At 40.9% G+C, this 15,446-nt stretch overlaps 1 protein-coding gene across 1 annotated transcript in view; it reads left to right on the top strand.

Moving 5' to 3' along the window:
* LOC130045925 (phospholipid-transporting ATPase ABCA3-like) overlaps positions 1 to 15,446 on the top strand; it is a 105,407-nt gene that overhangs the window by 85,409 nt on the left and 4,552 nt on the right. Inside the window, 6 exon segments of the mRNA XM_056138807.1 lie at positions 2,228 to 2,452; positions 4,778 to 4,866; positions 5,341 to 5,535; positions 8,606 to 8,793; positions 11,219 to 11,389; positions 12,048 to 12,238. Of these exon segments, the coding sequence (XP_055994782.1) occupies positions 2,228 to 2,452; positions 4,778 to 4,866; positions 5,341 to 5,535; positions 8,606 to 8,793; positions 11,219 to 11,389; positions 12,048 to 12,238 (1,059 nt within the window).

Here is a 15,446-nt window from a genome sequence, read left to right on the forward strand (position 1 = left end):
TCCATGGCTTGTAAGCCGTCCTCACATGCTGGGGGAAAAGACAGCTCAGACACAGAAGGAACCACCAAGTAAAGGATGCTTGAAGGACCCACTCAGGATGGGAGATGTGTACCGAAAGTAGACTATAGACTGAACACGATGGCACTTAATACCTGCATCACAGACCACAACACCCTAAAGGAGAGAGAGACTAAAAGGGAATCTGCCTGCCACAGAGGTGTGTGTGTGTGGGGGGGGGGGGGGGGGGGGTTGGGGGAGTGGTGGAAGGGATACTGGGAACATTGGTGGTGAAGAATGGGCACTGGTGGAGGGATGGTTACTCAATCATTGTATGACTGAAACATAATCATGAAAGTTTATAAGTCCGTAACTGTACTTTATGGTGATTCATTTAAAAAATAATAAAAATTGGGGGGATGGAGCGATAGCACAGTGGGTAGGGGGGTTTGCTTTGCACGTGGCCAACCAGGGTTTGATTCCCAGCATCCCGTATGGTCCCCCGAGCACCGCCAGGAGTAATTCCTGAGTGAAGAGCCAGGAGAAACCCCTGTGCATCTCCAGGTGTGACCCAAAAAAGCAAAATAAATACATAAATAAAAAATTTTTTAAAAAATTTTAAATAGTGGCTGAAACAACAGCACAGGGGGTAGGGCGTTTGCCTTGCATGCAGCCGACCCGGGTTTGATTCCCAGCATCCCATATGGTCCCCTGAGCACTGCCAGGGGTAATTCCTGAGTGCAGAACCAGGAGTAATCCCTGTGCATCGCCAGGTGTGACCCAAAAAGGAAAAAAAAATTAAATAAAATAAATAAAAGTAAAAGTTAAGCTTTAAGTATGATACAGATAAAGAGAAAGGATAATTCACAGTCAAATCAAAGTCAGGGGAAATAAGGTAGTCTATTCCACCTTCCTTATTTTGGCTGATTTCATATTTTTAGATTGATTCAAAGGTTCATAAAAGAAAGTATATTTCTACTGTATTCATAATCTCTTCTAGAACCAAGCCATTTATATGCAACCTCAGAAAGAGAAATGTAATTGTATGTCACTATATCAGAGCAATGTGAAATTATAATTTCTAGGGTTAAGTAATGTTTTGGAGCGATAGCACAGCGGAAGGGTGTTTGCCTTGCGCACAGCCAGCCTGGCTGAGCCGGGTTCGATTCCTCCGCCCCTCTCAGAGGGCCCGGCAAGCTAACGAGAGTATCTCGCCTGCAGCAAATCCTGGCAAACTGCCCGTGACCTATCCAATATGCCAAACACTGTAACAACAAGTCTCAAAAATGGAGATGTTATGGGCCCACTTGAGCAAATCGATGAACAACAGAAGGACAATGTTTGTTTGTTGTTTGACAGGGTTAAGTAATTACTCCCCAACTAACCAAAATAGAGTCATAATTTGGTCTTTTTAGTCTATAAATGCCTTATACTCTTAAAAAATCTCTATCAGTATTTATATGGATAGTGGTTTTTGTCTTTTATATAAAAAAGTCTGTTAAGTTTAGGTTGCAGAGCAGAATCACGAAGTCATATGGAAGGTCTATTCTTACCATTTTGAGAAACCTCCATATGTTTTTCATAGAAGCTAAAACAAATGACATTACCACCAACATTGTATGTTAGATATATAAACATATGTTTTCCACCTATGAATATTATCATTAATATTCTTTTTCTATTTAAATTCTTTTCTTAGTCGCAGTTTTTTCTCACTCTGAAAAACTTTAAAGATAATTCTGTATAGCCTACAGCAATGCCTTAATCTCATGAATGTCTTTAATTTTTCTACCTTTACTATTCTATTTATACAAATCAGACTTTGAATTTCTTTAGGTATACTATAAGATCATCTCCAATCAAAACTGGTTAAAGAAAGAGAAATATTAATTACAGGGTAACTTTTATACTAACTGTAGGTACAGATAAAATAAAATTAAAGATCCCAAGCCATAGTTCAATGGGTCAGGTTCTTGCCTTGCACAACACCAACCTAGGCTCAATCCCTGGCACCCCATATGGTGCCCTGAACACAGAGTTAGGAGTATATCTTGAGCACCAGTGGGTGTCACCAAAAAAAGAAAGAAAAAGAATGATTTTTATTAATAAAATTAAATAAATAAATGAAATATTATTTGCCACATTCTTATTACTTGTGATAATCTTGACTTTTATCTCAGACTATATCAGTTTATAGAGTAAGGTTATCTTTTTTTTTAATCATCCTCAGGGGTAGAGAACAATATCTACAGTTTTGAAGAAAATGGAATTGCATATTTTTTGACTGCATTGGCTTTTGCGGGATGTTTTTACATCACTTTGCTTTTATGTCTGGAGACTACAGTATGGAATCTGAAGAACTTTGTATTTCATAGAATAATACATAAGATCTATATCAGATTTTTTGAAGACAACAGTGTGAGTACATAACTTCAAATGCAGCTCACTATTTGCAGTGAGAGCTCAACATTAGGCCAGAATTAAGAACTTATATTCCTACTTCTGTTACTTTGTAAGAAAAGTACCACTGAGGTACAATATGGAAAGTATCATGCTAAGCGAAATGAGTCAGAAAGAGAGGGATAGACATAGAAAGATTGCATTCATCTGGGGGATATAAAGTAACAAAGTATGAGATTAATACCCAAGAATAGCTGAGATCAGCACCAGGAGGATTACTCCATAACTTAGAGGCCAGCCGGGTATCCTAGAGGAAAGGGCAGTTCAGATAGAGAAGGGAGCACCAAATGAAGGATGCTTGGAGGATCCTCCCAGGATGGGAGATGCATGTCGAAAGTAGACTATGGACTGAACATGTTTGCCACTCAATGCCTCTTTTGCAGACCACAACACCCAAAAGGAGAGAGAGAACACAGGGGATTGCCCTGCCACAGAGACAGGGGGGATGGGGGGATGGGGGTGGGAGGGATATTATCCATGGTGGTGGAAAATGGGCACTGGTGGAGGGATGGGTATCTGATCATTGTATAATTGAAACCAAAGCACAAAAAATTATAAATTTACAACTGTAAAAAAAATAAAATAAAATAAAGGGGAAAAAAAAAGAAAAGTACCACTGAATTATACCAGGATATAATTGAAACTAATGTAAATCATAAATTTTCCATCTAAATTTGGGTTGGGCTTTCAGGCTTAAATCCTCTGCTAATCAAATAATAATCCATTTGTGATGGAGTCCCTAGGAATAGAAAGCATGGCCTTGAATATGAGATATACTTGGTTGTAATTACGAAATTGACTTCTTTAAAATCAGGTAAGGGGGCTAGAGCAATGGCACAGCAGGGAGGGTGTTTGCCTTGCACGTGGCCGACCCGGGTTCAATTCCCAGCATCCCATATGATCCCCCTGAGCACCGCCAGGAGTAATTCCTGAGTGTAGAGCCAGGAGTAACCCCTGTGCGTGACTGGGTATGACCCAAAAATTAAAAAAAAAACAAAAAACAGGATTGTAGGGATTACTGTCTCTATAAGTCAACTTATTAATTATTGCTTTACATAGTTTTAATAATTTTATATATCTCAGAGTTTTTCCTAGAATAAAAAATTCTTTAATTGTTTATTAATTTACTAATTAAATTGGGTACTGACCTGTCCCTTGAAGCAAAAATTTCTTGAGGCAGAAAACTACTACCTACATATCTCTTTGTAACATTTCTTCATTCCATTTCTGCTATTCTTGGTTAGTCCCAGATTTTGGTCATAAGTTCTCTAAGCCTGTAACTCTCTACTGTTGTAGAAAGGAGTGTATCTTGAGGTTCTTAATGTTTCTGCTACCACCTGAAATTAGTATAATAACTAATTATTAGTATCATAACGAATATATCATTTACACAGTTTTAGTTTAGCTTATATGATAAGATTGTAGTTGCCCTTTATATGTTACTAGTTAGTGCATTGAACTACATAACCCGTGAAAGTTCTGTCTTGCTTGTTTTCACACCAAAGGCCACGTAGATTTTACTACTCTAATTAGAAGACATCTGGCTCAAGACATAAAAAGTAAATAAAGTGTTTAGAGTGTTAACATTGCACCCCTAAAATATTTATAGGGCCGGGGCTGGAATAACAGCACAGTGGGTAGGGCATTTGTCTTGCACGAGGTCGACCTGGATTCAATTCCCAGCATCCCATATGGTCCCTGGAGCACCGCAGGAGTGATTCCTGAGTGGAAAGCCAGAAGGAATCCCCGTGCAACGCCACGTGTGAGCCAAAAGCAAAAAGTAGTAGTAGAAGAAGAAGAAGAAGAAGAAGAAGAAGAAGAAGAAGAAGAAGAAGAAGAAGAAGAAGAAGAAGAAGAAGAAGAAGAAGAAGAATTCAGGAAGTTAATAAGAAGCCTCTTTGAAATTACTCAGGCCTTTTTAGATGTTTCTGAGACAACGCTCTTAAGTCAGATTTCCAAAAACCACTCAATATAAACAAGGTTCATCGATTTGCTCAAGCAGGCCCAGTAACGTTTCCATCATGAGACTTGTTGTTACTGTGTTTGGCATATTGAATACGTCATGGGTAGCTTGCCAGGCTCTGCCGTGCGGGCGAGATCCTCTCGGTAGCTTGCCAGGCTCTCCAAGAGGGGCGGAGGAATTGAACCTGGGTCGGTTGGGTCGGACACGTGCAAGGCAAACGCCCTACCGCTGTGCTATCGCCCCAGCCCATAAACAAGGTATCTTAAAATATATTCACATCTATAATTTTTGTTTTACAAATATAGGATTCCCAGCAGGATACTTCCATGAGCCATGAACAATTAAACGAACACGAAGAAGATAAAGATGTAAAAGAAAAAGAAAGTAATGAAACACAGTCTCCTCAACTGAACACTGCCCCACTGGTTCTTAAAGATGTTACAAAGGTAAAAAGGCATTTCACAACCAAAATTGCCATGAACTTTTCCCCACTGTTTCTGCCAAGAAATTTTAAGTATTCATTAAGTATTAAGTACTTATTTTAAGTCACACTAAGTGACCTAAAGTTCTTCGATGTTGAAACTTGAAGTAAAAGGATGTTTTGCTAAAACAGATTCTAGAATAATGTGCTTGAGCTTTTGTCCCACATTGGCCAATTGGCCAGTAATTTTTTTTTCTCATCAGTGTTATAACAAAATTATACTGACTGTAAAGATTTTATTCAAGGACTTGCTATATTACTAAGTCCCTCTGTGTGTGTGTGTGTGTGTGTGTGTGTGTGTGTGTGTGTGTGTTCTGGTAAAATAGAGGGCTACTGCAGAACTTTTGTAAAACTGCTCACAATTACTCATCCACAGGGGTTTGTGTTATGGATGACCCATAATCAATGCTTTAATACATTGTGGGTTTTTTTCCCTCAGATTTATTATAAGTGTCCAGTTGTGAAAGCTGTGAAAAACATTTCCCTTGTAGTGCAAAAGTCAGAGTGTTTTGGATTACTTGGAATAGACGGAGCTGGAAAAAGCACTATATTCAAAATGATTACAGGAGAGGAAATCACAACCTCTGGAGTGGTACTAATTGATGGCATTAATATCACTAAAAATACCACAAAGGTATTCCTTGCCTATTCACAGATGTGGTGGCCTAAGGGAGGAGGCAATAAGCAAGTAGGTTTGGGAAAAAGGTTAAAAGCTTGAACCATTAGTGTGCATATTCATTTTTCACAAGTAAGAAACTCTATGGACAGCAGTTATAATGCTAACATTAAGTTTGGTAAAGGAAACTATTCGTTCAGGCTAAAACAAAGTATATATCAAAGTAGAAACAGGAAGAACAATTTTAACCTGTGAGAACATTATTGAAGTTTAATATAAAATGGGGTTTAGAAAAAGTAGACGGCTCGGGTAGGACCAAATCAATGTACACCTTGCCTTGAACCCACCTAATTGGGGTTTGATCCATCACATCCCATGTGACACACCCACCCCACCCCCCAGAGCCCATCAGGAGTAATCCCTAAGCACAGAACCAGAAGTGAGCCCTGAGCACTGGGTGCTGCCCATAAAACAAATAAAAGGAAAAGAACACTCTTTCATGGACCCGGAATTACCCAACACTTCCAAGGACCAGATAGATACAGATTGGGCTGCTTAGGTCAAAAGAGAAAGAAATTGCCTGTCCTGAGGGCGCTAGCATTCCAACATGTGAGAACAGAGATCACAGATAAACTACAAATTGGTAAACAAATAAATGAATTACAGGACTGAGGATGTAGCTCAATACGACAGTGATGTCTGGGTTCAATCCATAGCACCACCACCCCAAAAAATAAATAAATAAATTGTGGTTAGAATGGGCTAGAGCAATAGCACCGCAGGTAGGGTGTTTGCCTTGCACGCGGCTGACCCAGGTTCGATTCCTCCATCCCTCTTGGAGAGCCCAGCAAGCTACCGAGAGTATCCCATACCTGGCAAACTCCCCATGGCATATTAGATATGCCAAAACCAGCAACAATAATTCTCATAATGGAGACGTTACTGGTGCCCGCTCAGACAAATCAAGGAACAACGGGAGGACAGAGCTACAGTGGTTAAAATATACACAATAGACTATTACTCATCTGTAAGAAGAGATGAAATTTCGCCTTTGCTTGAACTTGGAATTTTAGGAGGTCATAGAATACAAAAAATAAGTCAGCTTATTTGGCAAAGAACAAGTGCTACATGATCTCACTCAGATGGTGTATATAAAAAAAATTAAAGGAGGGCTGGAGAGATAGCACTAGGGTTAAGGTGCTTGTCTTTCACATGACTGACCTAGTTTCAGTTCTCAGCACCACAGCCGGTCCCCCAAGCAACAGCATGAGTGAAGCCTGAGCACAGAGATGGGAATAAGCACTGATCCCTGCCAGGAATGATTGCAAAACAAAACCCAAAATATATAAATAAATAATCAAGGAAATTAACAGTATCCAATGAAGAAAACTTTTGGATTTTGGCCAAAAAACTGAAATTACCCAGTGAGGACAGGTAGAGGATGGGGAGGGAAGTGCCCGGACAGTGGTGATGGTTTGGGGCACTTGGGTGGTGATGCAAGTATAATACCTTTGTATACCAATACCATAAACATCAACACTATTGTAACCATGTCACCAAAATAACAAAACATTTTTAAGTAGTTTGTAGTATATATACACAATGGAACACTACTTCATTATAATAATAGATGAAATCTTGGGACCAAAGGATAATATAGTGGGTAGGGCAATTTGTCTCTCAATCCTGGCCCAGGTTCAATCCCCAGCACTAGTATGGTCCTCCAAACCCCACCAGGAGTGGTCTTGGAATAACCGTATGTGGGGGCTTGAGAAGGAATGAGGCAAAGATGAGTTAGAGAAGGCATGAGATTTGTAGCATATATGTCTGTATGTGTGTGTATATATATGTATACACACGCATGTGTATGCATATTAATCTATTAAGGAAACATTAGTTTGCTAGTGCACAAATCTTTATTCCTTTTAGTGGTTCAAATCACCACACCGTACCCATCGTCAGAGTGTCAGTGTACCTCCACCCCAAGACAGAAATAGCTTTTTCTGTTGTCCTCCTGGTCTATGTGGAACTCCCTCACTTCCTCTTTGTGAGCTGTACCTGGGTCAAGTTTACATACTTCCACACAACGTCCACCAGTCCTTCCCCAGGTCACCCTAAATAAAGCAGCTTCCCTGCTGTCTGTCTTCCACCTCGGACCCACCTCCCTGTCTCCTCATGCCTGCCTATCATCCTGTGGAGTATTAAACTCTTCTTTGTCTTCTTTGTACTCTGCATTGATCTCTGAAGCACACGGGGTGGCTCAGTCTTACCGTGTAGCACTGTAGCACTGTCCTCCCATGGGCACCAGTAATGTTCCATAACAAATTGTGAGACTTGTTGTTACTGTTTTTTGCATATCGAAAATGTCACGGGGAGCTTGCCAGTCTTTGCCATGTGGGCGAGATACTCTCGGTAGCTTGCCAGGCTCTCCGAGAGGAGCGGAGGAATCGAACCCTGGTTTGCTGTGTGCAATGCCTTTACCAGCTGTGCTATCGCTCCAGCTAGTCTTACCCTAAGCTATGAAAATCTCTCAGTGTCTTTTCTTCTTGTTAACTATTAGTTGGTTTCTCCTGTTGATTATTAGTTGGTTTCTCTTGTTCATTATTAGTTTCTTTTGGGAAAGAAACAACCATCTCTGTCACCATTTTCACCATAATCTCCAGTGTGCTGTATCTAAATCCAGTGCAGTTCCTAATAGATTATCAACTTACTGCAAATCAATAACCAGGTAAAGAGTACAGAAAGCAAGATTGAACTAAATTATTATGTCTTTTTCCAAAGAGATTTGAATAACATCAAATATCAGTTTCATGTAATAAAAATGTCTTTAGCACATATGAATTCACAATAAATTTATGTTAAAATTTTCAACTTGGAATGTTAGCACTCCCATTTTACTACATTAAGTTCCAGTTATAAACATTCTTTGGACCAGAAAATAATCTTTCACAGGAAACTCTCTGAATTTCAAACTTTCTTAGTAGCCTGGTCTGTAAAGTTCTAGGTTGGCAATCACTTTGGTGTGAACTGTATGATCTTTCATATTGCTGACAAGGATGTGTTGCTTGTGATTGACCTCTTGATTCAGGTTGCATCAAGAATTGGCTATTGTCCTGAAATTAACCCTACGATCAAACATATGACAGGCCGAGAATTACTTACTATGCATGCCAGTCTGAGAGGGGTTCCTGAACCTGAAATTCATAAATATGTGGAAGCCTTTATATTTTCAGTGTACCTAGAAACCCAGGCCGATAACTTTGTCTCCACATACAGGTAAGATATTTTACTGTTTTGATTATTAAGCACATAGATATATACACACAAGTATGTTAAAAATGAATACCTGCAAACTCAATGTGATTTCTCTCTCACACAGAAAGTTCAAATATCAGTAATAGGGTACATCCCACTTATGTGAAATTAACTTTTGACAGACATGAGCGATAGCCTCTGAATGTAAGAGAAGAGAGCACTATCATTTTTATAACCCTAGGATACAGGGATATCATTCCTATTCCTATATCCCTTGTTTTCTTCAAATAAAAAATATTTCACCACTAGTGATACTGAAATGAATTACAAAAAAAGTATTTAAATTAAAATTAGTTGATCTGGTGGTGGCAACAGATGAGAAGGATGAGGAAGAAGAGGAGGAGGAGGAGGGGAGGAGGAAAAAGAGGAGGAGAAGTTGGTTCTCATGGAATTGTCATGCATCATTGATTCAGATTTTCTTTCAAAGTGTGGAAATAAATTTAAGATTCTGGTGAGCCTTCTATTTGAAGATGAATGTAGAATTTAATGTAAGAGTGAAAAGAGCACCTTTGGTGCCACTTAAGTTCTTTCACCAGCCATGATCCAGAGATTCAGAAATAAATCTCTAAAGAGATCTACGGTATTACTGCCACTGTCATCCGCTTGATCCTCGAATTACTCAAGCGGGCACCAGTAACGTCTCTATTCCTCCCAGCCCTGAGATTTTAGCAGCCTCTTCTTGTCTTTTCCAATGATTGGAGTCTCTTTCAGGGTCAGGGGGATGAGACCTGTTGTCATTACCGTATTTGGCATCATGAATATGCCATGGGGAGCTTGCCAGGCTCTGCCCGTGTGGGCAGGATACTCTCGGTAGCTTCTCTGAGAAGCATATATTTATATAAAGAGATCTACAAGAGGCACGGCGGTAGGGTGTTTGCTTTGCACGCAGCTGGCCCGGCCGAGCTGGGTTTGATTCCTCCGCCCCTCTCGGAGATCCCAGCAAGGTACCAAGAGTATCTTGCCCACACAACAAAGCCTGGCAAGCTACCCATGATGTATTCAATATGCCAAACACAGTAACAACAAGTTTCATGATGGAGATGTTACTGGGCCCGCTCAAGCAAATTGATGAACAAAAGAAGGACAGTGCTGATAGTGCTGACAAGAGGCATAATTCTCCCACATCCTACACAAGGCTGAGTCGTCCCCAGGCAACCCAGTGGGAGATGGGTGAGCCCCCACACCCGCCGAAACTGAGTCCCAGCAGCAAAACTAACCCCACACTCTACGGTCACTGCTTTGCTCCCAACCAGACACAACTGCTCAGATGAGCCTCATCCAGAAATTAACTTGTTGGAAAACTCAGATATACAGGTTTTGTGACTGAAATCTCCAGCTTTCAAGGGATCAGGGGTGGCCTACCTCTCTCCATCTCCCTGTAATTTGCAAACCTGGCAGTCGCACCCATGAACCACACCTTTGGCACCATGTGAGCACTTTCACTGACCATGATCCAGAAACTCAGAAATAAATCTCAAAAGAGATCTACAAGTGGCAGAGTTTCTCCCAAATCCTGCACAAGGCTGAACCATCCTGGCATAACGCAGAGGCGGGCAGATGAGTCCTTGCACCTGCCCAAACAGGGCCCTGGCAGCCAAAAAACTCAGTACTTCACAAGCACTCCCATGCTCACCCTCTGCTCGGATGAGCCTCATCCAGAAATTAATTTGTTGAAAAACTCAAGTATGAGGGTTTTGTGACTGAAATCTCCAGTTTTCACGGGGTGAGGGATGGGTTACCTTCCCCCATCTTCCTGTACTTTCAGAAGCTTGGAAGTCACACACACACACACACACACACACACACACACACCAAAGCCGCCAGTCAGTTAAAAATTTAACTCCAGTTGTCACCCTGTTAGAAATGTTGGACATCCTGGAATGCTCAGCCACAATTTTGGCCGCACAGCATCTCAAACTCTGTAACACTGATAAACCAGGAGATGTAATGCTGAAGGAAACCAATCTCAAGTAACAAAATGTAAACACAGAAGGCTTAACCAGTAACGATTTTTTAGTAATCTCTTATACAAGGACTTAAGGGCTCCATGGTGAGATACAATAATCTTCACTAACTTTCTTCTAAGGAAACAGTTTTTGATCATCCTTTTAGCAAACTATTTGTAACAAGCAATGTAAATTATTGAGGGCTTGCTATGAGGGCAGGCTCAAGGGTGGTTGGAAAAATTGGAAATAATGGTGGTGGGAAGATGCAATGGTGGTGGGATTGGTGTTGGAATATTGATCATAACTAAATTTAGTGTCTTAATAGAGTTATTTTTTAATTTTAATTGATCTATATATGAGCCAGTTTTGTCCTGTGGATTAATGACATGTGTACTCTCACCCTCTTTCTCTTTCACTTTCTTTCTCCTTTGGTGTTGAAGCAATGGAAGCAAACGTAGGTTGAATGCTGCCATTGCCTTAATGGGAAAGTCGTCCGTTGTTTTCCTGGATGAGCCATCAAGTGGCAAGGACCCAATAACCATGCACTTTCTCCAGGACGCAGTCACTTGGATGTGTGAAAATGGCAAAGCTATCATTATATCTTCCCACAGGTATGATTCATTGGGAAACTTGCTTGAGAATCAAAAGAGTATAGGAGGAAATTAGCTGAAGCTAGGCATAAGGGATAACACTGTAACACTGTCCTCCCGTTGTTCATCAATTTGCTCCAATTTGCTGGAGCAGGCACCAGTAACATCTCAACTAATCGACTTGTTGTTACTGTTTTGGGCATATTGAATACATCATAGAGAGCTTGCCAGGCTTTGCCCTGAGGGCGAAATACTCTCAGTAGCTTGCTGGGATCTCCAAGAGGGGTGGAGGAATCAAACCCGGGTCAGCTGGGCTGGCTGCGCACAAGGCAAATGCCCTACCGCTATGCTATCGCTCCAGCCCTTGTGCTATAAGGTCAGAAAACTTATTTAACTATATGAGCTACCTAGGAGGAAGAGGTTGATTCTTGGTTAGCCAAGAATCCACAGATGAATTCTGAAATCTATAATTGACTGACAGTAGGAAGCTGGGGGTGTTTCTATTGTGAATTTAGTAATTAGCCGAATTGCTTTTAAATTTTAAATTCTCTTCCCAAATATGGTGTGTAATAATCCTCTAAACATTGTGGCTTCCTTAGTGCAAATGGTACCTTAGAATCCTGACTGTTTTGAAATGTGTCAGTTTTCCTATAAGAGGGATGCTGTTTTGTCCCCCTAGCATGGAAGAATGTGAGGCTTTCTGCACCAAAATGGCCATTATGGTGAATGGAAGGTTCAAGTATGTAGGCAGCCCTCAACATCTCAAGAAAAAGTTTTGCAACTTATATATTCTGACAGCAAAGATTAAGACTGTTCATAAAGAAAATAAACTAGTGCAGTTCAAAGAATTTATTACGACAACTTTCCCAGGTAATAGAGGTAGAACTAACTTGTGACAGTTGTATTGTCATGTCTGGTCTGCTGCATGTCTTCAGTAATGAACTTTATCCTGTGAGTCACTGATGTTTAGAATTTATATTATATTTTTGGAATCATGTAAGATTAGAAAGTCTTAGAGATTCTAAACAGAGGGATCCCAGAGCACAGAGCCAGGAATAAGTCCTGAGCACTTCTGGGTATGATCAAAAACAAAGAAACAAAAATGACAATAAGTGCAGAACTGTTTGACGTGTGCAATAGCCTTAAATGAAAATTCCTGAATATCCTTGCTAAAAAAAAAAAAAGCACATACAGAACTGAAGCTGTGGTACAGTGAGTAGAGTGTTGCTTTGCACATGGCCAACCCACATTCAATTTCCAGCAACCATGCTCACTTCGGCACCACATGTACTCAAGTTCCAACACCCATATGACTCCCTGGGCCCATTGGAGTGATCCCTGAACACAGAACCAGAAGTAAGCCATGAGCACTGCCAGATGTGGTCCAAAAAACAAAATAAATCATTTAAAAGCACTTGCACATAAAAATCTGCTCAATATCATTCATCTGGTAAGATATTAGTTAACACATTGAGATATCACTATGTACTCATGACTGAAATTAAATAACCATACCAAGTGTTGGAACAATCAGAGATTTCAAGAAGGATCTCTTATTTTTGGTTTGTTGGAATTTGAATTATTTGAATTTTTGGCACAGTATGATAACGTTAATGACTCAAACTTCTGCCCCCCTGAGTCACTCATAGGGAAATTATCTTGTATAAGAACCAGAGAACCATGCAGTCACATCTTCAGCCACGCAATATTTCCTACTCTGCACCACTGATGTACCAAGAGGAGCACACCACATATAATGGAGTGTAGAGTAGAAAGGCCCTCCCGTTGATCATCGATTTGCTCGAGCGGGCCCAGTAACGTCTCCATTGGAGACTTTGTTGTTACTGTGTCTGGCATACCAATCTCATCTCAATAAAAAAAATTTTAAGTATTAGTACAAAAGGCTCAACCTGTAACAATATTTTAGTAGTCTCTTATACAAGGGCTTAATGGTTCCAGGGTGAGATACAACAATCTTCACATGCTTTCCTCCAAGGAAACTTTTTGTGTAATTTTTAGTGAATTATTCATAACAAGCAATATAAAAATAAATTCTTTAGAATCTGCTTTGGGCGCAGGCTTTGGGTGGTGGTAGAAAAATTCAAAATAATGATGGTGGGAAGGTGTAATGGTGGTGGGATTGAATATTTAATGTAATAAATTATTGTGAACAACTATAAAAAGGTAAAGGTAAAGGCCCTCCCGTTGATCGTCGATTTGCTCGAGCGGGCCCAGTAACGTCTCCATTGGAGACTTTGTTGTTACTGTGTCTGGCATATCGAATACTCTCGGTAGCTTGCCGGGCTCTCCGAGAGGGGCGGAGGAATCGAACTCGGGTCGGCCATGTTGGCCGCTTGTAAGGCGAACGCCCTACCGCTGTGCTAAATTAAATTTAAAAAAGAATGAAGAGATAGGGGCTGGAGTGATTTGCTTTGTACACAGTTTACCGGGGTTCAATCCCCAGTACCCCATATGGTACCTTGAGCCCACCAGGTATATAGAGTCCCTGAGTGCAGAGTCAGGAGTATGCCCTAAGCATCACCAAGTGTGTCCCCAAAACAAAAGAACCAGGAGGTAGAGGCAGGGGAGTTAGATCAAGGGGGTTGGAGAACATACTTCACATGCAGGAGACCTGGGTTCCATCCACAGTATCGCATATGGTCGGTCCCCCAGGCACCCCCATGAAGTGACCCTGAGTCAGGAATAGTCCCTGAGAACTTCCAGGTATGGCCCAAAAGTTATAAAAGTAAGAACCAGGAAGTAGGTAAAAGTTCAAATCCAACATGTTTTCTCTTGATGTATAGAAAATGACCAAAATACTTTGTGATCTACAACAATGAATACAAATTATTGTTTCTGAAGGTAAAAAAAATATATATATGAATGACTTGGATGAAATGGGTCAAAAGAGGTCTGGTTCAAGTCTGTCATAGTGTTGGATAAGAGTTGTTCACTGAGACTGTGATCACTGAGGCTGGGTATTTGTTTTCTGTATAACTTAATGGTTGTTAACAGTTCCTTGCCACATGGACCTCTCCACAGGATTGCTTGAGTGTCCTCAAATCACAGTCACAGGTTTCTCCTACATCAAATGATCCTAGAGAAATCAATTTAGTCTTATGAGCTAACCTAAAAAGACATAAAATCCTTATTTCTCTACTAATTTGTTACTATCAAGTTGACAAATCAACCCGATTCATTAGGGAAGGGACTAGACTGTCTTGCATTTATTAGAGGATAAATAGGAAAATGAACTCTAGTGACACACAAAACTATGCAGATGAATATTAAATATATAGTAAAGTAAATAAAAGTAAAGGCCCTCCCGTTGATCGTCGATTTGCTTGAGCGGGCCCAGTAACGTCTCCATTGGAGACTTTGTTGTTACTGTGTCTGGCATATCCAATACTCTCAGTAGCTTTGCCGGGCTCTCCGAGAGGGGCAGAGGAATCGAACTCGGGTCGGCCATGTTGGCCGCTTGTAAGGCGAACGCCCTACCCGCTGTGCTATCGCTCCAATGAGTGAAGAAAATGTTATTATTGCATATATGTTATTGTTTTCCTATGAAGTAGAAAAGAAGGCAAGACACGGGAGAGATGGTACAGGGAAAAAGGTGCTTGCCTAGCATGCAGCTGACCTGGGTTTGATCCCAAGCACCACATATGGTCCCCTGAGAACTGCCATAGAGTAGCTGTTCTTGACTCTGTGCTTCCCAAATACAGAGCCAAGATAGCTCCAGAGCACCGCCAAGTGTGACCCAAAAAACTGAGAGAGAGGGAGGGGGAAGAGAGAGAGAGAGACAAAGAGAGAGAGAGAGAGAGAGAGAGAGAGAGGGCAAAAACAACCTATGGTGATTAGGATCTCTACTAAAGTAATAAAGAATAGCAAAGGACTAGAAAACTAGTATGGGGGTGGGAGCAGGAGGGGGCAGGAGAGATAGTACAGCAGTTATTTGCCTTGCACACCGCCGACCTGGGTTCAAGCCCTAGTATCTCATAGGGTTCCCCAAGCACCATGAGGAGTAATTTCCGAGTGCCAAGCCAGGAGTAACCCCTGAGTACTGCTGAGTGTGCACCAT

The sequence above is a fragment of the Sorex fumeus genome, unplaced genomic scaffold (genome assembly GCF_029834395.1).
Source record: "Sorex fumeus unplaced genomic scaffold, SorFum_2.1 ptg000130l, whole genome shotgun sequence".
Classification (NCBI taxonomy): Eukaryota; Metazoa; Chordata; class Mammalia; order Eulipotyphla; family Soricidae; genus Sorex; species Sorex fumeus.